The sequence below is a fragment of the Salvelinus alpinus genome, chromosome 10 (genome assembly GCF_045679555.1).
Source record: "Salvelinus alpinus chromosome 10, SLU_Salpinus.1, whole genome shotgun sequence".
NCBI lineage: Eukaryota > Metazoa > Chordata > Actinopteri > Salmoniformes > Salmonidae > Salvelinus > Salvelinus alpinus.
The window spans coordinates 55,672,278-55,696,167 of NC_092095.1; the positions used below are offsets into that span (position 1 = coordinate 55,672,278).

The 23,890-nt window shown below is 44.1% G+C and overlaps 2 protein-coding genes across 4 annotated transcripts in view; one reads left to right on the forward strand and one right to left on the reverse strand.

Annotated features, from left to right (window-relative positions):
* Positions 1 to 725: 725 nt before the first annotated feature.
* Positions 726 to 10,279, forward strand: LOC139532283 (calsequestrin-2-like). Its single transcript, XM_071329700.1, has 11 exons — positions 726 to 1,079; positions 4,552 to 4,636; positions 4,878 to 4,978; positions 7,201 to 7,309; positions 7,932 to 8,005; positions 8,125 to 8,255; positions 8,595 to 8,640; positions 8,742 to 8,796; positions 9,116 to 9,216; positions 9,334 to 9,408; positions 9,578 to 10,279. Exons 1-11 carry the CDS (start codon positions 843 to 845, stop codon positions 9,797 to 9,799), a joined length of 1,236 nt encoding a protein of 411 aa, XP_071185801.1. The 5' UTR covers positions 726 to 842; the 3' UTR covers positions 9,800 to 10,279.
* A 7,088-nt stretch (positions 10,280 to 17,367) lies between these two features.
* LOC139532284 (vang-like protein 1) overlaps positions 17,368 to 23,890 on the reverse strand; it is a 41,966-nt gene continuing 35,443 nt past the window's right edge. The window contains exons 6-10 of one of the 3 annotated variants that reach the window (XM_071329701.1): positions 23,427 to 23,587; positions 23,283 to 23,321; positions 21,391 to 21,538; positions 19,030 to 19,270; positions 17,368 to 18,792 (exon numbers count right to left, since the gene is read on the reverse strand). In XM_071329701.1, the coding sequence (XP_071185802.1) occupies positions 18,532 to 18,792; positions 19,030 to 19,270; positions 21,391 to 21,538; positions 23,283 to 23,321; positions 23,427 to 23,587 (850 nt within the window). In that variant the 3' untranslated portion in view covers positions 17,368 to 18,531. The remainder of the gene's footprint in view (positions 18,793 to 19,029; positions 19,271 to 21,390; positions 21,539 to 23,282; positions 23,322 to 23,426; positions 23,588 to 23,890) is intronic. The other 2 variants (XM_071329703.1, XM_071329702.1) reach the window with 2 other exon arrangements.

Here is a 23,890-nt window from a genome sequence, read left to right on the forward strand (position 1 = left end):
GCAATTGTAAATGAGAACTTGTTCTCAACTTGCCTACCTGGTTAAATAAAGGTTAAATAAAATAAAATAAATTGTAGATCAGGCTTTATACCTATTATTCTTTAAACACCCTACTGTATTAGGATAACATGCATGCTGTAACAGCACTTCACATTACTGAAAACACACTCATTCCAAAAATAATGGTGAACCCTCTCACTCCAGATCCACTTCTCTCCTCTGCCCCACATCCCAACTCCTTGGCTATTCCCCCGACAGCTAGAGAGATGTTTCAGCATGTCAGGCGCTGATAGAGAGACAGTGGAAACTCCCTGGGGTTCTTCCATCTATCTATCCGTCCTCTTTTCTGCAGCCCAACAGTTATTTTAATCCCAGAAACAACTGGCCTCATAAAAAGGCCCCGAAAGTGCGATAGAGAGGGGGTCACTTGCTATTTTATTGTGAGCTTTCCACTCTGCCAAAGCTCCCTGGATTCACTTTTGGGGACTTATTTTTTAACCACAGTGAGGCAGTCAAGAAAGAGAAAGAGAGAAGGAAAGAGAGAGAACGAGGAAGGAAAAGAGAGAGAGAGGCAGACAGAGAACTAGAGAGAGTGAAGAAGAGAGAGAGAAAGAGATAGAGAGAGTGAAAGAATACAACTAGAGCTGGAGACTTTAGGGCGAACAACAATTCTACTCTTGCTTGTTATTTTCAAAACTTTCTGTTTCTTTTACTGGTGCAAATTGGTGGCTAGTACTGGCTACTATCCATTGAAATCTCAAGGGTTATAGTTCTGTATAGTTTCCCCTGCATCTTCCAGTTCCTACTCATTGTCCATTAGTGGGCATTTCCCTCTAAGAAACATGCAGCTCTTCTGGCTGTCTCTGTTGCCCTGTCTGTACGTGACCTCTCTGTGCTCTGCAGAGCAGGGACTGGAGTTCCCCAGCTTTGACGGGAAGGACCGCGTTCTGCACATCAACGAACGCAACTATAAGAAGGCTCTGAAGATGTTTGACATGCTGTGCCTACTCTACCATGAACCGCAGCCGGCTCACAAAGGCAGGCAGAAGCAGCTTCAGATGACTGAGCTTGTGCTGGAGGTAAGAGGGGGAGAGGGGGAAGAGGAGATGAGGTGAGAGTGGAGGAGAGAGGGAGGAAGGTAGTGCAGGGATGTTCAGATGTTATAGGTCAGCCAACAGGGGCCAACATTCCTTGTCTGAGGGTCAGTGCTATCTGGGATCCTTGGGATGTCCCTATCCCCCCATTGAAGTTTAAATTTAAAATGGTTAAGGTAAGGGTTAAGATTAGGGTTAGGGTTAGGTAAGGGTTATGGTTATGGTTATGGTAATGGTTATGGTTATGGTTATGGTTAAGGTTAAGGTTAGGGTTTAGGGTTTAGGGTAGAGACATTACAAGGATCCCGGATAGTAGACGTTTCCTGGTAAAAAAGGTCAATAAGGTTGTGAATAGGATTATGGGATTATTATTCGACCCCAAGACAAAATGTGTAGAGCACAGACAAAAGGTCATTTTAACAGATGAGGATGGGGACATGTAGAGCTTTAAGGCTTAATGGTAATCACAATGAATTTATACATTTAATTTGATAATTGACATGGCAGATATATTACACATCCTAGTTCCTTAGATACGTCTTTGTAAAAGCACCTGTTTGTTCCCAAGGTCAGCATCGTCTTTCCATCACATTCAAGCTGGTTGATTTACATGTCTTCCCTCGCTGAAGTTAACCGTCTGTCACTTCAACTCCGGTGACATCATAAATAGAGTTGACATCTTTATGCGCCACCAGGACATTTTAAATGAGGATTGCTGGACACTGTGTGGACAAGAGAAATAAGTTCTGTGCCTGGACAGCAGATATATGACCATTTGAGAAGCCTTTGTAACACAAGATTTGATGTCAGAGCTTAGTCAAAGCCAAATGTTTAGCCAAATGGCACCTCAACCACACATACCTTTCTGTCACTTACACGGAAGTGTATCTGTTACAACATGTCATGAGAAAGAACAGACTAAAACTAGAATAATATCTTATTTCCCTTTTCCATACTTGATAAACGTGTCTAAGTCATTCCACGGAGGGCTGAGTGTCTGCGGGTTTTCGCTCCACCCTTGTACCTGATTGATGAATTAAGGTCACTAATTAGTAAGGAACTCCCCTCACCTGGTTGTCTAGGTCTTAATTGAAAGGAAAAACCAAAAACCCTTAGACACTCGGCCCTCCGTGGAATGAGTTTGACACCCCTGACCTAAAGAGTGAACTCTACGGGTTATATTGCTGTCATTTGTCAAAGGTTGATGGGTAGTTTCAGAGAGAGCATTACCTGGTTTCTCTTGTAGAACAGAGCAATATCATACCATCAGGACGTGATGATTATGTGTATTCCCAGGACTGTTTCTAGGTCAGTTTATAATTAGAGTTTATACAGTGCATTCGGAAATTATTCAGACCCCTGGACTTTTTCCACTTTTCATTAAATTACAGCCTTATTCTGAAATGGATTAAATGTAAAAAATTCTATCTACACACAATACCCCATAATGACAAAGTGAAAACAGGTTTTAATACATAAAAAAAAAAAAAAAAAAAAAAAATTATTTACATAAGTATTCAAACCCTTTGCTATGAGACTCGAACTTGAGCTCAGGTGCATCCTGTTTCCATCGGTCATCCTTGAGATGTTTCTACAACTTGATTGGAGTCCATCTGTGGAAAATTCAATTGATTTGGAAAGGCACACAAGGTCCCATAGTTGGTCCCACAGTTGACAGTGCATGTCAGAGCAAAAACCAAGCCATGAGGTCGAAGGAATTGTCAGTAGAGTGCCGAGACAGTATCCTGTCGAGGCACAGATCTGGGTAAGGTTACCAAAAACTTTTTGCAGCATTGAAGATCCTCAAGAACACAGCGGCCTCCATCATTCTTAAATGGAAGTTTGGAAGTTTGGAACCACCAAGATTGTTCCTAGAGCTGGCCGCACGGCTAAACTGAGCAATAGGGGGAGAAGGGCCTTGGTCAGGAAGGTGACCAAGAACCCGATGGTCACTCTGACAGAGTTCCTCTGTGGAGATGGGATAGCCTTCCAGAAGGACAACCATCTCTGCAGCACTCCACCAATCAGGCCTTTACGGTAGAGTGGCCAGACGGAAGCCACTCCTTAGTAAAAGACACATGACAGCCCGCTTGGAGTTTGCCAAAAGGCACCTAAAGGACTCTCAGACCATGAGACACAAGATTCTCTGGTCTGATGAAACCAAGATTGAATTCTTTGGTCTGAATGCCAAGCGTAACGTCTGGAAGAAATCTGTCACCATCCCTACAGTGAAGCATGGTGGTGGCAGCATCATGCTGTGGGGATGTTTTTCAGAGGCAGGGACTGGGAGACTAGTCAGGATCGAGGGAAAGATGAACGGAGCAAAATACAGAGATCCTTGATGAAAACCTGCTCCAGAGCGCTCAGGACCTCAGACTGGGACGAAGGTTTACCTTCCAACAGGACAACACAGCCAAGACAACACAGTCAAGACAATGCAGGAATGGCTTGGTCTCTGAATGTCCTTGAGTGGCCCAGCCAGAGCCCGGACTTGAACCCGATCTAACATCTCTGGAGATACTTGAAAATAGTTGTGCAGCGACGCTCCTCATCCAACCTGACAGAGCTTGAGAGGATCTGCAGAGAAGAATGGGAGAAACTCCCCAAATACAGGTGTGCCAAGCTTTTGCTTCATACCCAGGAAGACTCGAGGCTGAAGGTGCTTCAACAAGGTACTGAGTAAAGGGTCTGAATACTTATGTAAATATGATATTTCAGTTTTTTTATACATTTGCAAAAATGTCTAAACCTGTTTTTGCTTTGTCATTATGGGGCATTGTGTGTAGATTGCGATTTAATCCGTTTTAGAATAAGGCTGTAACCTAACAAAATGTGGACAAAGACAAGGGGTCTGAATACTTTCCGAATGCACTGTAACTACTTAATTGGCTAAGAAAACATTAACCAGCTAATAAAAGAGGCTCAATTGCTTCTTGTGACAGTATAAATGCATACTAAACAGTAGCTTAACTGTTTGCAAACATCTGTTTTTCAGAAAGTTAGAAGTACCCACCCCAGTCACAACAAAAGGACCTGAGTCAAACTCCACTTTAGCCCTCTGCAGTGCAGTGGTAATTTAGAGGCCTTTGTTCCTCTCTGAGAAATTGTTCTTTGAACAGTAAACAGTGCTGACACTTACAAAGGAGTTTCTCCCACAGTCAGTCCACAGGGTGCTCGCCTCTAGAACCTTGGTGATCAAAGCTGTATAGACAAAGACAGCACTGGCTGCAGTTGCTAGCCAAAATTCCAAGCATCAGGGAGAGAGGAAGTTGAGTTTGAAAGCAGGTTATATATTTTTATTTCCCACAGTGGACTAATACAATGCTGAATTTTTCTAATAATTGAGGTGGATCATAAGGAAATAAGTGCCCACAACACCCCAAACAACACATTGTTGCTACGTTGTTGAAATATCAAGTTGGCTGATGACAAATGTTGTGTTTTGGTAAATCCGCAGCTGACTGCACAGGTCCTGGAGGACAAGGACATTGGCTTTGGGATGGTCGACTCCCAGAAGGACGCCAAAGTTGCCAAGAAACTGGGTACGTCGTAATTTGTCATATATACTGTAGGTCCCAGTGTGTTTCCTGGTCAGGTTACATGGTCAGGCAAACCCCTGGTCACAAAACACGAATATGGAAACAAGGCTTCTGAACTATTCCTTTACATCAAAAATATCAAAATGCCATAACCTCTACAAAATAGGTATTTGTCAAGGCCTGTTTTCCAGTTGGCACTCAGTCACCAATGCTTCCTGAATCCTCCTTTCCTCTGGGCCCTCAGGTTTGGAGGAGGAGGGCAGTCTGTACATCTTCAAGGACGACCGTGTGATCGAGTTTGACGGGGAACTCTCAGCAGACACCCTGGTGGAATTCCTGCTGGATGTGAGTAGGATCATTAGGGGAGGGAGGGGGGAGAGAGAGGGAAAAGGGAGGTAGGAGAGAGAGGGAGGGGGAGGTGGGAGGTGAGAGGGAAGCAGGAGGTGAAAGAGAGAGGGAAGAGGGAGGTAGAAGAGAGGGAAGAGGGAGATAGGAGAGAGAGGGAAGAGGGAGGTAGGAGAGAGAGGGAAGAGGGAGGTGGGAGGTGAGGGGGAAGAGGGAGATAGGAGAGAGAGGGAAGAGAGACGGGGGAGAGAGAGGGAAAAGGGAGGTAGGAGAGAGAGGGAAGAGGGAGGTAGGAGAGAGAGGGGAGAGGGAGGTAGGAGAGAGAGGGAAGGGGGAGGTGGGAGGTGAGAGGGAAGAGGGAGGTAGGAGGGACAGGGAAGAGGGAGGTAGGAGAGAGGGAAGCGGGAGGTAGGAGAGAGAGGGAAGGGAGAGGTGGGAGGGAAGAGGGAGGTAGGAGAGACAGGGAAGAGGGAGGTAGGAGAGAGAGGGAAGAGGGAGATAGGAGAGAGAGGGAAGAGGGAGGTGGGAGGTGAGAGGGAAGAGGGAGGTGTGATCGAGTTTGACGGGGAACTCTCAGCAGACACCCTGGTGGAATTCCTGCTGGATGTGAGTAGGATCATTAGGGGAGGGAGGGGGGAGAGAGAGGGAAAAGGGAGGTAGGAGAGAGAGGGAGGGGGAGGTGGGAGGTGAGAGGGAAGCAGGAGGTAGGAGAGAGAGGGAAGAGGGAGATAGGAGAGAGAGGGAAGAGGGAGGTAGGAGAGAGAGGGAAGAGGGAGGTAGGAGAGAGAGGGAAGGGGGAGGTAGCAGAGAGAGGGAAGAGGGAGGTAGGAGAGAGAGGGAAGAGGGAGGTAGGAGAGAGAGGGAAGAGGGAGGTAGGAGAGAGAGGGAAGGGGGAGGTAGGAGGGAAGAGGGATGTAGGAGAGACAGGGAAGAGGGAGGTAGGAGAGAGAGGGAAGAGGGAGGTAGGAGAGAGAGGGAAGGAGGAGGCGGGAGGTGAGAGGGAAGAGGGAGGTAGAAGAGAGAGGGAAGAGAGAGGGGGAAGAGAGAGGGAAGAGAGAGGTGAGAGAGAGAGGGAAGAGGGAGGTAGGAGAGAGGGAAGGGGGAAGAGGGAGGTAGGAGAGACAGGGAGGAGGGAGGTAGGAGAGAGAGGGAAGAGGGAGGTAGGAGAGAGAGGGAAGTGAGAGGGGGGAGAGAGGGAAGAGGGAGGTGAGAGAGAGGGAAGAGGGAGGTAGAAGAGAGGGAAGAGGGAGATAGGAGAGAGAGGGAAGAGGGAGGTAGGAGAGAGAGGGAAGAGGGAGGTAGGAGAGAGAGGGAAGGGGAGGTGGGAGGTGAGAGGGAAGAGGGAGGTAGGAGAGAGAGGGAAGAGAGATGGGGGAGAGAGAGGGAAAAGGGAGGTAGGAGAGAGAGGGAAGAGGGAGGTAGGAGAGAGAGGGAAGAGGGAGGTAGGAGAGAGAGGGAAGGGGGAGGTGGGAGGTGAGAGGGAAGAGGGAGGTAGGAGAGAGAGGGAAGAGGGAGGTAGGAGAGAGGGAAGTGGGAGGTAGGAGAGAGAGGGAAGGGAGAGGTGGGAGGGAAGAGGGAGGTAGGAGAGACAGGGAAGAGGGAGGTAGGAGAGAGAGGGAAGAGGGAGATAGGAGAGAGAGGGAAGAGGGAGGTGGGAGGTGAGAGGGAAGAGGGAGGTAGGAGAGAGAGGGAAGAGGGAGGTAGGAGAGAGAGAGGGAGCTGGGACATGGGAGAGAGAGGTAAGAGGAAGGTGGAAGAGAGAGGGAAGAGGGACGTGTCTCTTCCTCCACTGTAAGAGGGATATAACCACAGGGGGAGAAGACTTCCTAGCTCATCATGTTATAAAAAATGAACAGCCTCTGCCTTGTTAGATGATATGTAAATGCTGCATTGTAATGCAAGGCTCAGCAGGAGAACACTGTAAGTCCTCTCCCCCTTGTCTTTCCTGGGGGAAAAAACAGAGTTAGTGTTTGAAGCAATGTTGTAACTGGTAAATATAGCTGTTGGTGTAGAGTTTGAAGGGAGTAGAGAGCAAACATGATGAATTAATAAAAGATAAACGCAAGGAGTAAACTTGTATTGCTCATGTACAGTACAAACAATGCTTTTTGCCTAATACAAGTGGCAACTTTTCTGTTATTAAAGGCAACTCACTCATCACAGCCCACTCTCTCCCACTGTGTTAATGAATGGCCATGCTGTTGTGCTGCTCTGCCCCCTAGGTGTTGGAAGACCCAGTGGAGCTCATCAGTAACCCTATGGAACTGAGGGCCTTTGAGAGGATGGAGGAAGACATACGCCTCATTGGTTACTTCAAGGGAGAGGACTCATGTGAGTCTGTGTATGCCTAAGCATGCATTATGGGATGGCCTGTTCACACGAGTCAAACAAGTGAATTGTGTGAAGAACTGCTGTTCTTGCCCTATACTCCCCAGAAGCACACTACACCACATAGGACCTAATAGAGGCAAATAGCCATTAAGCCAGCTGCTAAAAAGACACTTTGTTCTGGGCTGATCTACACTCCTTCTTGCCTCCTGAGAGGCTTTTAATAGCTCCTAGTTCTCTGTCTAATAGGTCGAGAGCAATTATAGACAGTGCTGCTCCAAAGAAGAAACCGAGACACGAGAGAAGGGAAGATAAAATCTCATATTTGACAGAGGCATGATGCAGCTTTTATTAGGAAAAATCCTATTTGGGAGAGAAGATTGTAGGTCCTACGGCCGTGACCTTAGGGCTTTATTGAGAGGATAGCCTGGCGCCTCAGAAGCTGGATGTAAAATGGTTCTGTTACTGAGGAGGAGGAGGGAGAGAGATTACGCTGGGAAATTGAAATTGAATGTCAACCCATGTTTTCCTGATCACATAGTTTTCTGAAGGAAGATGAGTTTTGAATGCAATCCTGCCAAACTGTAATCTGTTTCTTTCTCTCCCTCTTCTTCCATTCTATCAGACTACAAGGCGTTCCAGGAGGCCTCAGAGAGGTTTCAGCCCTACATCAAGTTCTTCGCCACGTTCGACAAAGCTGTAAGTACAGTACACTCCACAAACCTGAATCAAGTCAAACCTGTGTGTGTGTGTAGACAGTATCGAGGTCAGTTTCTACACAACATCAGTGATGGCTAAGTATGTGTGTTGTGATGCAGACGGCGAAGCACCTTTCTCTGAAGATGAACGAGGTGAACTTCTATGAGCCCTTCATGGAGGAACCAGCCATCCTCCCTGGCAGGCAACTCTCAGAGATGGAGATAGTGGAGTTTGTCCACCAACACAAAAGGTTACCCTAAAAAAGATTTCATTTCAGGGCTCGAACACACCAATAGCGTTTGCCTGCCGAGAGTGAACGGTGTACAAACCGATTTTACATGTAGAATCGCGTGAAAATGTTGTCAGTCAGACTTCACTGAACGATCGATAGATGAACAGGAGATCCACATTCAATGCGATGTGTGCGACCCTTTAGTTCGGTGGTTCTAACTTCTCCCATTGGTGCAAATCATTAGAATCCAGTCATTTTTCATATCGTCCCTGATATTATTCCATATCTCATATGGATGACTCAGTTTACTGTTGGATATTCTTGAAATGTTGTGTAGCTGCGGTCTGTCTTCTGCAGGGCGACTCTGAGAAAGCTGCGTGCAGAGGACATGTTTGAGACATGGGTGAGTTACCTACAGTATTACTGTACCTCTCCCTGAGGAAAGGGAATTATACTGGTAGTATTATATGTGTACCCTTTACAAATTCAACATCCCTTTCCCAGGAGGATGACTTGGATGGGATCCACATTGTAGCCTTTGCTGAGGAGGAAGACCCTGGTTTGTTGATCTTTATTTTCCCATTTTTATAGCTGGAATCCTTAATGGTGAAACTGCAACGTCCGTTTGGGATGTTACAACAACAAAGAAGTTACTGAAAACAACAGACACGAAATAGAACAGAAGAACATGTACTCCAATCTTCTCGACACACCTCTCATCCATTTTGTCCACGAAACAAAAACAATAGCAAAGGTGCTGGGGCGGACAGTGGCGCTGTTTCCCCTAATGCGGATTCCATATTTAACACAGTACATGGATAGACACACAAATGGGTGCGTACAAATATCTCTAAGCTGTCCGTCTGTGATTTCTCCAGATGGTTATGAGTTCCTGGAGATCCTGAAAGATGTGGCCAGAGACAACACCAACAACCCTGAGCTCAGTATAGTGTGGATTGACCCTGATGACTTCCCACTGGTATGACCTCTGACCCCACACACACCATCATACTATATATGATGACTTATTTCATCTGGTGTGATTGTTCAGCTTCATAAACTGCACCAATGCTTTGTGTCTGTCTCCCCGATCCAGCTGACCACATACTGGGAGAAGACCTTCAAGGTGAACCTGTTTAAGCCTCAGATTGGAGTTGTGAACGTGACAGACGTAAGTTGAGCTCTCCTTTAACTTAAGTTGTGTTCCACCTGTTGGTTCAACGTAATGGTAAGATAATATCTGTGGACGTCTCGTTACAAGAGAATCTGTATGACCTCTTGAGCCGAAGACAAAATTGAATTGGATGATTGTGGTTGAACTTTGACCCCCACTGTGGCAGGCGGACAGTGTCTGGCTGGACATGTCCAACGATGAAGACCTGCCCACAGCTGAGGAACTGGAGGACTGGATAGAAGACGTGCTGTCTGGGAAGGTCAACACTGAGGATGACGATGATGTTAAGGATGATTATGATTATGACGGGGTTGACAGAGAGGATAGGCACCATGGTGACGATCACGAGGATCATGGAGACTATGATGACCATGATGACAGTGACTAACCTGCAGTCCAGTAGAGATTTCATGGGTTATGTTTTATTGAAGAGTCCGGTATTTTATCTTGTATTTTCATGGAAATTGTAGGGTGAAATGGTAGTTGCATGAGAATGATCTAATAGTAAACGCTTGGTTTCTTTGGGATTTATTTAAATAAGTACATGTATAGCCTTTACTGCTTGATACCAGGTAGTTATCTGTAGTGTTCAGTTCTTTCTACTAGAAGCACTAAAATAACCAATTGTTACCATGCAATTTCTCAGACCATAGCAAGTAAATACTTAATTAGACTGTGAAATAAACTGCAACACCAGTACATCATAGAATGACTTTTTACATTTTCTAAATAAAAGCTCAAGCTTCTTTATGGAGTAGGATTGTAAAGGTAAAGGTTCTTATGAGTCCAGGTTGTGTTGTCTTGATTCCATAAATACTTGATTGTATAACTATGTGATACTGTATGAATAAATGTAATGTAACCTAAAGGTTTTTGTTGTGTGTATGCGTGTGATGTGTGTGTACCAGTGGAGGCTGGTGGGCGGAGCTATAAGAGGACGGACTCATTTTAATGGCTGGAATGGAATTAATGAAACGGTATCAAACATATAGAAACCACGTTTGACTCCGTTCCATTTCTTCCATTCCAGCCATTACAATGAGCATGTCCTCCTATAGCTCCTCACACCAGCCTCCACTGGTGTGTACGTGCAGTGGTGGAAAATGCTTAAGTAAAAAAACTTTAAAGTACTACTTAAGTTGTTTTTTGAGGTATATGTACTTTACTTCACTATTTATATTTTTGACAACTTTTACTTCACTACATTCCTAAAGAAAATAATGCAGTTTTTACATTTCCTTGACACCCAAAAGTACTCATAACATTTTGAATGCTTAGCAGGACAGGAAAATGGTCCAATTCAGGCACTTAATCAAGAGAACATCCCTGGTCATCTCTACTGTCTCTGATCTGGCGGACTCACAAAACACACAGAGAGAGCTTCAGAGCTTCAGACCCCTATCATTACAGAGGCTCCTTAACTCTCCCCCTCAATCAATCGTCTCTTTTTCTTTGATTTTGCACCTGCAATAAACCTCCCTCTAAGTTCCCCACAAAAAAACGAACACGTTTTAGGGCCACATTGTTGAGCTGATAGAGGTCATCTCCATCCTGGGCCTCATTCATTACCTACTCTTATCCTCTTTCTAAGGGTCATGAAACTTTTCATAACATTAACCTAATTCTCCTAACCTGATACATTAATTCTCCTAACCTGCTGTGTAAGTTCTCCTATACCAGCTACGAAAAGTCAATTTTAATAAAAGCTGTATCCCTTCTCGACCAAAACCTTTCTTAGTCCCTATCTTCCATGGAGCTTGTGCTGGTCACTGAATAACCCAACCCCTGAACTACATGCCAGCCGCTCTTTGCATTTACTTCAGCCATTATTCATGTTGAACATCATCACGTTTTGTCGTGACACGGGTATCAATAAAACTGAAGGCCCTGGAGACTCTCACTGGGGGCCACAACCATAATTCACACACTCATTCTGGTCTTAAGTGTTTTCACTCCCCGGTTCCCATGGGGCAGGGAGAACATGCAGTGATCTGTCCTGTCGCCTACGGATACAACCTCTTAGCTCCTCCACCACATCCCTTCAGCCATAGCATGGCATGTTTATGTATTTTGCCATAATCCAAACATACTGTCTGCATACCACAGCATATGAGTAGCTGGAGGGAGGTGATTTTAAGTGAATCTCTCATTATTCATTTATACCCAGTAACACCGATTCACCCAGAGTGTGTGTGTGTGTGTGTGTGTGTGTGTGTGTGTGTGTGTGTGTGTGTGCGTGCGTGCGTGCGTGCGTGCGTGCGTGCGTGCGTGTGTTAAAATTGTGTGCGGTTGCAGGGTGGGCTGCCTGTGCTTCCCAGCCTGCATTAGAAGGACTAACGATGTTGCATTATTCAGGACGGTTTGAATAATTCATAGTGAGAAGTGTATAGCCAGAGAGGATGCTGGTCAGGACTCTGGCTGGCAGTGTGAGATCTGACCTCACTATTTATTTATAAAAATATTTTTTTTTTAAACCAGGCAAGTCAGTTAAAAACAATTTCTTATTTACAATGACGACCTACCCGTCAAACCCGGACAACACTGGGCCAATTGAGCGCCGCCCTATGGGACTCCCAATCACAGCCAGATGTGACGCAGCCTGGGATTATAGTGACACCTCTTGCACTGATGTAGTGTCTTAGATGCAGTGTCTTAGATGCAGTGTCTTAGATGCAGTGTCTTAGATGCAGTGTCTTAGATGCAGTGTCTTAGATGCAGTGCCTTAGATGCAGTGCCTTAGATGCAGTGCCTTAGACCGCTGCGCCCCTCAGGAGTTACAGTGCCTTCGGAAAGTATTCAGATTCAGTTACGTCATAGCCTTCTTCTAAAATGTATTAAATAAAACCAAGTCCTCAACAAACTACACACAATACCCCATAATGACAAAGCGAAAACAGGTTTTTAGATATTTTAGCAAATGTATTAAAAATACGAAATCAAATTTCAATCAAATGTATTTATAAAGCCCTTCTTACATCAGCTGATGTCACAAAGTGCTGTACAGAAACCCAGCCTAAAACCCCAAACAGCAACAGCAAAACCCCAAACAGGTGTAGAAGCACCTGCATAAGAAATAGCTTATTTACATTAGTATTCAAACCCTTTGCTATGAGACTCGAAATTGAGCTCAGGTGCATCCTGTTTCATTGATCATCCTTGAGATGTTTCTACAACTTGATTGGAGTCCACCTGGGGCAAATTCAATTGATTGGACATGATTTGGAAAAGCACACACCTGTTGACAGTGCATATCAGAGCAAAAACCAAGCCATGAGGTCAAAGAAATTGTCCGCAGAGCTCTGAGACAGGATTGTGTCAAGGCACAGATCTGGGAAAGGGTACCAACAGATTTTTGTAGCATTGAAGGTCCCGAAGAACACAGTGGCCTCCATCATTCTTAAATGGAAGATGTTTGGAACCACCAAGAATCTTCCTAGAGCTGGCCACTCTGCCAAACTGAGCAAACATGGGAGAAGGGCCTTGTTCAGGAAGGTAACCAAGAACCTGATGGTCACTTTGACAGAGCTCTAGAGTTCCTCTGTGGAGATGGGAGAACGCCAAGCGTCACATCTGGAGAAAACCTGGCACCATCCCTACGGTGAAGCATGGTGGTGGTAGCATCATGCTGTGGGGATGTTTTTCAGTGGCAGGGACTGGGAGACTAGTCAGGATCGAGGCAAAGATAAACGGAGCAAAGTACAGAGAGATCCTCAATGAAAACCTGCTCCAGAGCGCTAAGGACCTCAGATTTGGGGAAAAGGTTCACCTTCCAACAGGACAATGACCCTAAGCACACAGCCAAGGCAACGCAGGAGTGGCTTCGGGACAAGTCTCTGAATGTCCTTGAGTGGCCCAGTCAGAGCCCGGACTTGAACCCGATCAAACATCTCTAGAGAGACCTGAAAATAGCTGTGCAGCAACGCTCCCCATCCAACCTGACAGAGCTTGAGAGGATCTGCAGAGAATGGAAAAACTCCCCAAATACAGGCATGCCAAGCTTGTAGTGTCATACCCAAAGAGACTTGAGGCTGTAATCACTGCCAAAGGTGCTTCAACCAAGTACCGAGTAAAGGGTTTGAATACTTATGTAAATGTGATGAGTTTATTTAATTTTTAAGAAATTAACAAAAATTTCAAAACCTGTTTTTGCTTTCTCACAATTTAATCAATTTTAGAATAAGGCTGTAATGTAACAAAATGTGGAAAAAGTCAAGGGGTCTGAATACTTTCCGAAGGCACTGTATGTGCACCTGCCACTATTAGTGCACATTTAACAGCCCAGTGCATTCAAAAATGTGATTTCCTGTGTTTATTATATATTTCCACACGATGAGGTTGGAATAATACCATGACATTGTGAAAATGATGCTATTTTAGTGTAAGCGCTACTTGAAAAGACAAATGGAAATTTCAGCCTGTTTTGGTGGGATGCAGTAAATTATATAGTTAAAGAAGAAGTTGGCCTTTTTACAACCAAATCTCAATTTATGTAATTGTAATGTTTCAGATTGTTTTGGGTGATTTCACTTGTTTTTTTTCTAGAAACTTACCCCAAGCAACGATTCACTTCCTCATCTTCGTTGTGCAGTACGGGGCCTCTAAAAAAGCATGAACAAATGCTACAAAAACACCCAAATATGTATTTTTTGAAACGCCAATGCTCAGTATAGTGATGCAGGTGTTTAGATATTGTACACATGAAATTGTCATTCCGAACTTCATCCACATCGTTATATTCCATTCCATTTTATGCCGTTTCCCTTACCCAGCTGTTCCATTCTCCGTGTAGCCTGCTGCTCGAATGGAAGGAGAGGTAATCGCTCGAGTCGTAACAAAACAGAATATAATGTTGTGGATAAAGTTCTGAATGTTTTTGTAGAATTTGTTCATGTTTTTTCAGAGCCCCCATAGTGCAATGAGGAAGTGAATCGCTGCTTGGTGTAAGTTTCTCAAAAACAAGTGAAATCGCAAAAAAGTGTCTGGACCCTTCGATAACATGGAATTTACATAAAAAAATAGATTTGGATGTGAAAAAGCAACATACTCATTTAATAATCCAATAAGAGTTTCTAACCTCTGCCAATAACAGCTTATTTTCCGTTTTCCCCTCCCCCCTCAGACTACTCCCAGACAATCCCAGCTAAATTCTTGCTTGAGAAATTGCCCTTTCCTAAGAAGCTATTTTTGTTTCTTTTCGACCATTTTAATTGAAAACAATCAGAGTAGGGTTCTTAATTGTTACCCAGAAATGATTTGATATTGTGATAAAAACAGCTGCATTGGACCTTTCAGTACGTATTCCTGATGTGTTTCAGAGTCAAGCTCCTTGGTCAGGAGAGCTTCGCCAGACTCTGTGAGCACAGGGTAGTACTATAGATCTGCCCTACCCAGAACTGATCTTGTTCAGCAGAGCCCAAAGCCCAAAAGGCCTGGCTCAGAGCAGGCTGTGAGAACAAAATACCACTGATCTCTCCCCTCTGCTTCAGTCGGTCTGCACACAGCCAGGCCAGCACACATCACCAAGTCATTACAAAACCAAACGAGGGAAAGTATGAGAAAAAAAACATTCCATTTAGATGCAAATGCTTCTCATTTCCTCTCCACACTCTGACAATGTATTTCTGTGGCTCCTCTCGAGAGCGAAGGAGAAGCGAGGATTAAACCGGTGATAGATGAGTAGTGACAGGTGGGCCCGCAGCTAGTTTTCGGGGGATGAGGTCGCGTGCGTCGCCGATGCACACATTCATTTACCCACAAGGCTGTGTGGCGCCCCACTGAGAGCCTGACAGCAAGCCAATTACTATGGGCACCATGACAACAACCAGCCAGCCCCAAAATAACCCAAAAACCTGACATTTGGCTCATATAGCAGGATCAAACTGTTAATGGGCGATGACAGAGCAGAATGTTTAAAATTGGGGTTTGACAGTTAATAGGTCATAACAACACACTGTGGTACATGTGGTTAGTCTGGCTAAACTGTATTAATTTATAAAGTAGTGGAACTCTAGTCTAGACAATTATACACACTGACAGCTCCTCATTGAGCCTTCACAGAAGAGGCAACAAGTAATGGTCATTTCACTTTCTATCCCTGGGTGACAGTCAATACAAGGGATTTCTTAGTACCAATGGCACTCAATGTGTTACCTACAACCACCACAGGACCACAGACATGCTTGGGATATAGTTGTATGGTACCAAAAAAATATCATTTCAATGGAATGCTTGAAAAAGTATTTCTTAGAGCCAGTTAACAAATGTTCATACAAATGTTTATTTTACACAAATGCCTGTTGTATAGTGAAATTGACACATTGGTTACAATGCGATGTCAGGTCAGTAACAAGCAGAGTTCTACAGTATGGGTGGAACCTGGTTAACCTTTAGCCTGGTCGCAGATCAGTTACTGCCAGGTTCTGCTAACCTGCACAAACAGATCTGTGACCAGGCCAGCAAACCATGACAGAGGTCAATACGCAGGTTAGCATTTATTGGGAAGACTCATGTACTGGAGGTAGCTCTACAGAGTGGTCACAACCTGGCACAGCCACAAAGTCATGATCGTAACCACACCGCTAACACTAACCTTAAATTAAGAACAAAAAGCAAATGTTTGTTTTCATGAATTTTTCCCATACTTCAAATTTTGACTTTTCCGCTGGCACATCCAGTGGAAATTGCTCAGTTCTGCCAACAGGGCAAGACTAATCCCAATAAACGTCAACCTGCAGTCAATACAGGGAAGGCTGAGCATGTGATAAGGGAATGGCATATGCACACGCTTAGCTACATAAATACATACAGTGTAAAGACAAGAGGCACAGTCACAGGAGTTGGGGTTCATACAAAGTCCATCAATTATGGGTACAAAAGACTCCGTGCTATAAGTATAAAAATATGTTTGTTTTCATGACGAGAAAACAAAGAGAGTTGCATTTCCAAGTGGCTTTAATGAGCCACATGCTAATCGTTAAAAATGGTTTGTCTAGAACTGGACACGGCGTCATGCGTTTGTTTGTGAATGTGTGAAAATGTGTCAGCACCCATCAACAGTAACCTCTTGCCAGACCAAAGTCTGACACCTTCTGGTTTGTCTGCCAGGTGGCGCTGACGGACAATTTTGTTTTTTTATGAATGACATGCAGAGCTGTAATACCGTGGAGGACCTCACAAGCCAGAAGCCCATTCTACATGGGGATTTTACCTAGATAGGATCCTGATCACCTCTGAAACAACTCATCCTGGATGGATCTCAATCTACCACCCACATTCACTAGGGGAGAATATAGGATTCTGATGTTATTAGGGATTGTTATGTTCATCCTTTTTTAATAAGGAACAGATTCAAAGCTATCAGGTCCCCAGATTCACGGCTCAACATGATATCTCGCTTGATGACATTGTAATAGAAGACTAACCAGACGGGTGAGTTACAAGGGAGGCTCCTCTTCACCACCTCATACCGTACTCACCATTTCAAGAGGCGATTAGCTTAATTAACCGCTTAGACCTTAAATGGTAAAAGCTGCAGAATAGAGTTCTGCGTACCGTGTACAAGGTACACAGGCAGATTGAGGCTGTGGTCCAAATCAGTGTCATACATTAGTTGTATCTGTGCATTTTCTCTCGTGGAGTGCTCCATCATGCAAAGTGTGATAGAAGTGAAAGCCTGAACCCTGAGAAGAGATATATGCGGGGCATGAATGTGTTGCTTTATAAAAAGGTAACTGTTAAGTTTCAGCAAATATAAGGTCCTTAATGGACTCATTATCAAAATATGACTAAGCTGGGAAGTGTGAACCTCCCATTTAAAATTGAAAAGTGGAACGAGACAGCAGCACATCTCCAAAACCCATTACAGACGCTGTAAATATTGAGTTACATCAGCAATCAGGATCCTATGGGACTCCTAATATGGGCGACTTTGGGTTTTAAACATTTGAAGAGCTCTGCTTTACAAACCAGCCATGAGTGTTTATTGGTATCTGTTAATTTGGGATATGGTTCGACCATTCTGAGCCCCCATGTTGACAGCAGTACTTATAACAGAACATAGTCCTGTATGGTACAGAATAACCTTCTGTTACAGAGAGAGAGCTGGCTTGTGGACGAGATGTACAACATGCTGTTGTATTGCGACATCGCACCTGGGAAAGTGCTGCTGTACGCATAAGCCGTACTACAGTACACACGTTGAGGCCTAAAAATATTTTTTTAACAGATCCCTTGGAGATTTAAGGCCTTCAGCCTTGGGGTTAATCGTATAAATTGGCATTGAATTCGAATATCTATTTAACAATCACCTATAACAGCTAAAACAAGGGTTTTGTTTACAATCAGAATAACAACGAATGCTACTGATATTCATGTCTTACTCTGTACATCCACAGATCTGGATATAAGGAAATGGGAGGGAGATTGACCCAGTACGCATAGACTTAAACACCATTATATCACAATGTGTTTATACATAATCAATATAGTGTAGAGAACATGTGCATGTAACGCAAAAACATGTAAATTAAGTAGCTATAGTTTCAGAACAGCAGACAGGCCTGAGACGGTTTGTGTTAAAAGATATATTTTGTCCAGAAGTTAAATAGTGGCAGTTCACCATCTGTAGTGGTTTAGCTGAGGGGGAATGAAGGAATGTCCATGGCAACAGTAGTGTCATTTGACTCCTCGGTGAGATGTCCCTCCCCAAAAAAGTCTCCACTTTCTGTCTTGAGTCATGGAATTAAAACAATTCCTCATCTTGAGCTCTGCATCAGTCTTTGAGGTGGAACAACGGTGTTCATAGATATTGACACATATGCAGTTGTGTGCACACATTGTTCATCTATAGCTTCATCTCCACAGAGTTCAGTTCAATCTTCTGTGTGTGTATGTATGCAAGACAAGTCAAATTCATCACCGGTGTATATCTTTTTTTTATATGAACTCAAACCAGGTAAACCATAGATAAAAAGGACAATATTTTCCAACGTGTGTGTAACATATATTCATACATAATATATAAAAAATCCAAAAATAAAATAAAACCGCAAACCCAAAATAAAACTATTTTGAAAACAAAACTAAAAAAAGGTGCGTGGTGGTAAAAACAGTTGTCCAGTTCTACACAGAGGTCTCTGACTGTAGCCGCAGGACAAACTTGTGCGACTTGGGGTCGATGAACTCCTCTGAAAGCTGGATGTAGGGGATCCTTTTGGCCGTCACCACCAGGCTGAAGTCTATGCACTTGAGTAGGAAGATGGCGCCCTCCTTGAGGCCGCTGGTGACCGACGCCTCGCTGACCAGAGTCCACTGCCGGGCCAGCCAGCGTTCGCGGCCGTACTGCAGGGTGGGCCCGGGGGTCAGGTAACTCTCCAGGAAGGCCTATGAGGAGAGGAGTTAGCACTTTCCCAATAACATAATTATTTGTTACTACTATACAAGTAAGGTGCCACTCAAAGGAGTTGGTCAAAACCAGTGGGTGATGTCACCTTAAGTTGGTGGACGGGCTCATTGTAATGGCTGGAATGGAATACTAAACATTCCATTCCAGCCACTACAATCCGCTCGTCCTCCGATTTCTCCTCCCACCAGCCTCCACCGATCAGAACACTTGGTCACCTTGGGCGTCATGTTGTTGGTGATGCAGAAGGCCAGGTGCTGCTGGATGCTCTCCATGCTGTGGCAGTGCTGCTGCCTGGTGGTGCGGAGGTACTTCTGCAGGGAGCGGGCCATGGAGGGGAAGATGGCCTGGGCGGCCTCGCGCGGGTCCATCACATCCCCGGGGGCTTTCTTCTGCTGCTGCTCCTCTTCCTGCATGCGCTTGACGTGTGTGAAGGCCTCCTCTACCGCCACCACCAGTCTAGGAGGGCACAATGTGGTTGTTCAGCACAATGTGGTTGTTCAGCACAATGTGGTTGTTCAGCACAATGTGGTTGTTCAGCACAATGTGGTTGTTCAGCACAATGTGGTTGTTTAGCACAATGTGGTTGTTCAGCACATATGGAGTGTATACTTCTACTACAGCGGCTTTGGAAACATCTAAAAAGGCTTTACATGGCATAGGAGTAATAAATCAAAAATAATATAGAAATAAAACAAATACACGCACTTGTCTTTTCTTACCACACTGAATTAGCTGATAACTACAGTACCAGTCAAAAGTTTGGATACCTACTCATTCAAGGGTTTTTCTTAATTTTTACTATTTTCCACATCATAGAATAATAGTGAAGACATCAAAACTATGAAATAACACACATGGAATAATGTAGTAATTAAAAAATTGTTAAACAAATAAAAATATATTTTAGATTCTTCAAAATAGCAACCCTTCGCCTTAATGACAGCTTTGCACACTCTTGGCATTCTCTCAACCAGCTTCATGAGGTAGTCACCTGGAATGCATTTCAATTAACAGGTGTGCCTTGTTTAAAGTTCATTTGTGGAATTTCTTTCCTTCTTAATGTGTTTGATCCAATCAGTTGTGTTGTGACAAGGTAGGGGTGGTATATAGAAGATAGCCCTATTTGGTAAAAGAGCGAGTCCATATTATGGCAAGAACAGCTCAATTAAACAAAGAGAAATGACAGTCCATCATTACTTTAAGACATGAAGGTCAGTCAATCCGGAAAATGTCAAGAACTTTGGAAATTTCTTCAAGCACAGTCGCAAAAACCATCAAGCGCAACAATAAAACTGGCTCTCATGAGGACGGCCACAGGAAAGGAAGACCCAGAGTGACCTATGCTGCAGAGGATAAGTTCATTAGAGTTAACAGCCTCAGAAATTGCAGCCCAAATAAATGCTTCACAGAGTTCAAGTAACAGATGCTTCTCAACATCAACTGTTCAGAGGAGACTGCGTGAACAGGTCTTCGTGGTCAAATTGCTGCAAAGAGACCACTACTAAAGGACACCAATAAGAAGAGGAGACTTGCTTGCATCAAAAAACACGAGCAATGGACATTAGACCAGTGGAAATCTGTCCTTTGGTCTGATGAGTCCAAACTTGAGATTTTTGGTTCAAACCGCTGTGTCTTTGTGAAACGCAGTGTAGGTGAACTCCGCATGTGTGGTTCCGACCGTAAAGCATGGAGGTGGTGTTGTGATGGTGCTTTGCTGGTGACACTGTCTGTGATTTATTAGAATTCAAGGCACACTTAACCAGCATGGCTACCACAGCATTCTGCAGCGATATGCAATCCCATCTGGTTAGCGCTTAGTGGGACTATAATTTGTTTTCAACAGGACAATGACCCAACACACCTCCAGGCTGTGTAAGGACTATTTGACCATGAAGGAGAGTGATGAGTGCTGCATCAGATGACCTGGACTCCACAATAACCTGACCTCAACCTAATTGAGATGGTTTGGGATGAGATAGACTGCAGAGTGAAGGAAAATCAGCCAACAAGTGCTCAGCATATGTGGGAACTCCTTCAAGACTGTTCGAAAAGCATTCCAGGTGAAGCTGGTTGAGAGAATGCCAAGAGTGTGCAAAGCTGTCATCAAGGCATAGGTTGCTACTTTGAAGAATCTAGAATAAATGTTGATTTGTTTAACACTTCTTTGGTTACTACATTATTCCATATGTGTTATTTTATAGTTTAGATGTCTTCACTATTATTCTACAATGTAGAAAATAGTACAAATAAAGAAAAACCCTTGAATGAGTAGGTGTGTCCAAATTTCTTTACTGGTACTTTATTTAGGGAAAACGTTCTTACTACAACTGTCTCTCACCTAGCTATCTTAAGATGAATGCACTAATTACAAGTTGCTCTGGATAAGAGTGTCTGCTTAGTGATTCAAATGTAAATGTAATCTAATATCAAACCAAAGAGATGAGACATACTTTAGTATCTGTTTGCTTGGTAAGTCCAAACGGCTCCTTTACCACAAATACGTACAAAAACAATCCCCATGTGTCCTTCCATTCATTTATCAAACAGTCGAAAACCCCCCCAAACCTGTCTCTTACCGGGCCTTGCGTTTGCGGACGCGTCTCTCGTGCTCCGCCTCCTCGTAGTACAGCTCGTTGTGATTGGTATCTCGACGGCGGGCGGCAGCGGCAATCATAGCCCGAGACTGGGAGTGGGCCAATCCAGTCGCTGCGTTGTTCCCAGGGCCTAGGGAGGCAGACAACAGAGGGATGTTAGGTTAATACAGGTGTTCATTATTTCCATTGATACAGAATCTTGCAAAGTCAGTGTGTCAAGATATCTCCACACTAACAAACATGCCCTATACTCAGCGTAAGACAGACATATAGACACTTCTAAAAAATAAAAAAAACACTTCTTTGCGTCTTTGAATAGTAGTAAAACCTAAAATCATAAAGGACGGAACACTGTAGTCATCAACAAAAATCTGTATAGTTGAAAATGCATGTTCCAAGTTCAAACCACCACACCCACGCAGCCACTGTTTAACATTCAGTTATTCCGGGTTCTCTGCTACTCTGCCTCTCTGTGTCTTTGGGCGGTGCTGAGCGTCCGTCTTAATAAACTTCCCAGGCCAACTTCAAAAGTTGAATGTCATGCGCATGTCGTTATGAGAGTGTTAATATGCAAGAGAGCGACGGCTCATGTTAATAGGGGCTAAAAGAGGGCTGGAGCTGCTGCAGTATTAATGTAGGGTAGGCTGGCGGTTCGGGACGGGAGAATACATTATATATCCATGCCCTATTTCTCCAGTCTGAGAAACGGCAGCCATGTTTGCACTGCCAGTCAGGTCATGAAACTGTGAACTTACCAACCCAAAAGAGAGATTTTTTGTTGGGGGGTTAATAACATGAAGAAGAATTACCTAGTGATCAAAAGAACACAGCTTGCTTGATATAAAGGAGAGAGCCCTGTGGGTCTGTACATGTGCATTTCTGTATATAATATAGTACTGAAAAGCTAAACATTGGGAATTAAGGGTGGCTGTCTATGAGTATCATGATTCATTTCAGCAAAGCCATGTCTCCTGCCAACTCATCTGAAGTGTGTGTTCTAACAGCCTCTACCATGCTTAGTGGTTAGGTGATGGATCTTGGTCATGGATAATGGAGGGAGGATAGTCTCTCTCCCAGACTTCCCTATGTTACTGTCCCTGCTGCAGTTACTGTGATGACACTCCCCAGAGACCAGCTCCTCAATGAGGAGAACGAGAGGAGAGCGACAGAGTGGGCAGTATAGCTATTGATTTAACACTGCTGGCTGTCTCATCTCTGAGCGCTACTGGAGGGTTGAGGGAGGGATGGAGAGGAGGGAGGCAGAGATAGAATAGAGGGAGGAAGAGCGCAAGAGCCAGAGAGAGAGAGAGAGAGAGAGAGAGAGGGGCAATGAGCGAGAGAAGCAGAGAGAGAACGAGGGGGCGGGGTGGAGGTGCGGTACACTTATGGGGAACACGGAGAAGGAGATTTCTTGAGTACTCATGATGCATCTTCACTTCAAAACTAAACATGTTCAAACAAACGCATTTATTTAATTTCCCTCTCTCCAGATATCCTATTAGATTTCACTCTTGCCCAGAGCTGACTTTACAAATTCAACAAATTATTATTCCATATCAGAAACAGTCAAAGCAAATGTTCAGCTAAAAGTGAAAATGTATCACATTAGTAAATAGAAGCAGCGATAAATAGTCACAAGGTCAACGTCGATAGTGACATCACATGCTTTGGGTGTGGCCTACACAAGTGAGTTAAATCATTTCACAGCTGTCTCTCTAAACCAATGAGGCATGCCGATTAAAGTGGTGTGAAAGGGGATTGGTTTGGTGTGCAGCTCCAGTGAGAGAGAGGCGGGTTAGTCAGTGAGTTCAGACAGTGCTCAGAGATGCAGGGTTTTTAGTGAGAGAGTTATTCTATAGAACTACTGAACTTACTGTCCAAAAGGTAAGACTTCAGTTTAGCTTTAAAGACCTCTGGGTGTTAGAGAGCAACCGAGGAGAGGAGAGAGTCAAACATCAAGCTCAAAGGACAGATAAGAGAACATGTATAGATAACCCAAGGAGTCTCCATTCACTCACCAGTAGCGGGGGTTGCCGGGAACTCACCATCCACATTATAGACCTTGAGGCCGGCCAGGTGCTTAGCGGCCCGGGACTTAGAGGCGGTGAGCAGGGCCAGGTTGTGGACAGAGAAGTCCCTGTAGTAGTTCTCTATGATGGCCAATGCTGCCCGCTGAATACTGCGCACACACACAGACAAAGAATAATGAGAATTTTAGATTTACTTGGAACCTGGACATAGAAGTTTTTTTTAAATATGCTAATAATCAGCTAATAAAATCCACGACTATAAAACAAATATCAATAACATAAAATGAATAATGCATGTCTCAGTTAAATAAACCGTGAAAAAAATATATACACACAATAGATAAAAACAGGAAAACCAGACGCTGCAAGGTCTGACACTGAGGGGAGAAGATGGGGGTGACACACGCACACACACATACACATACATACATATATATACATACATACATATA

Bases quoted from the DNA above. Each gene is read 5' to 3' on its own strand.
- LOC139532283 (XM_071329700.1), top strand. From the start codon at position 843: ATGCAGCTCTTCTGGCTGTCTCTGTTGCCCTGTCTGTACGTGACCTCT. The intron at 8,006-8,124 runs GTAAGTACAGTA...GTTGTGATGCAG, and splicing joins TCGCCACGTTCGACAAAGCT to ACGGCGAAGCACCTTTCTCT. The intron at 8,641-8,741 runs GTGAGTTACCTA...TCCCTTTCCCAG, and splicing joins AGGACATGTTTGAGACATGG to GAGGATGACTTGGATGGGAT.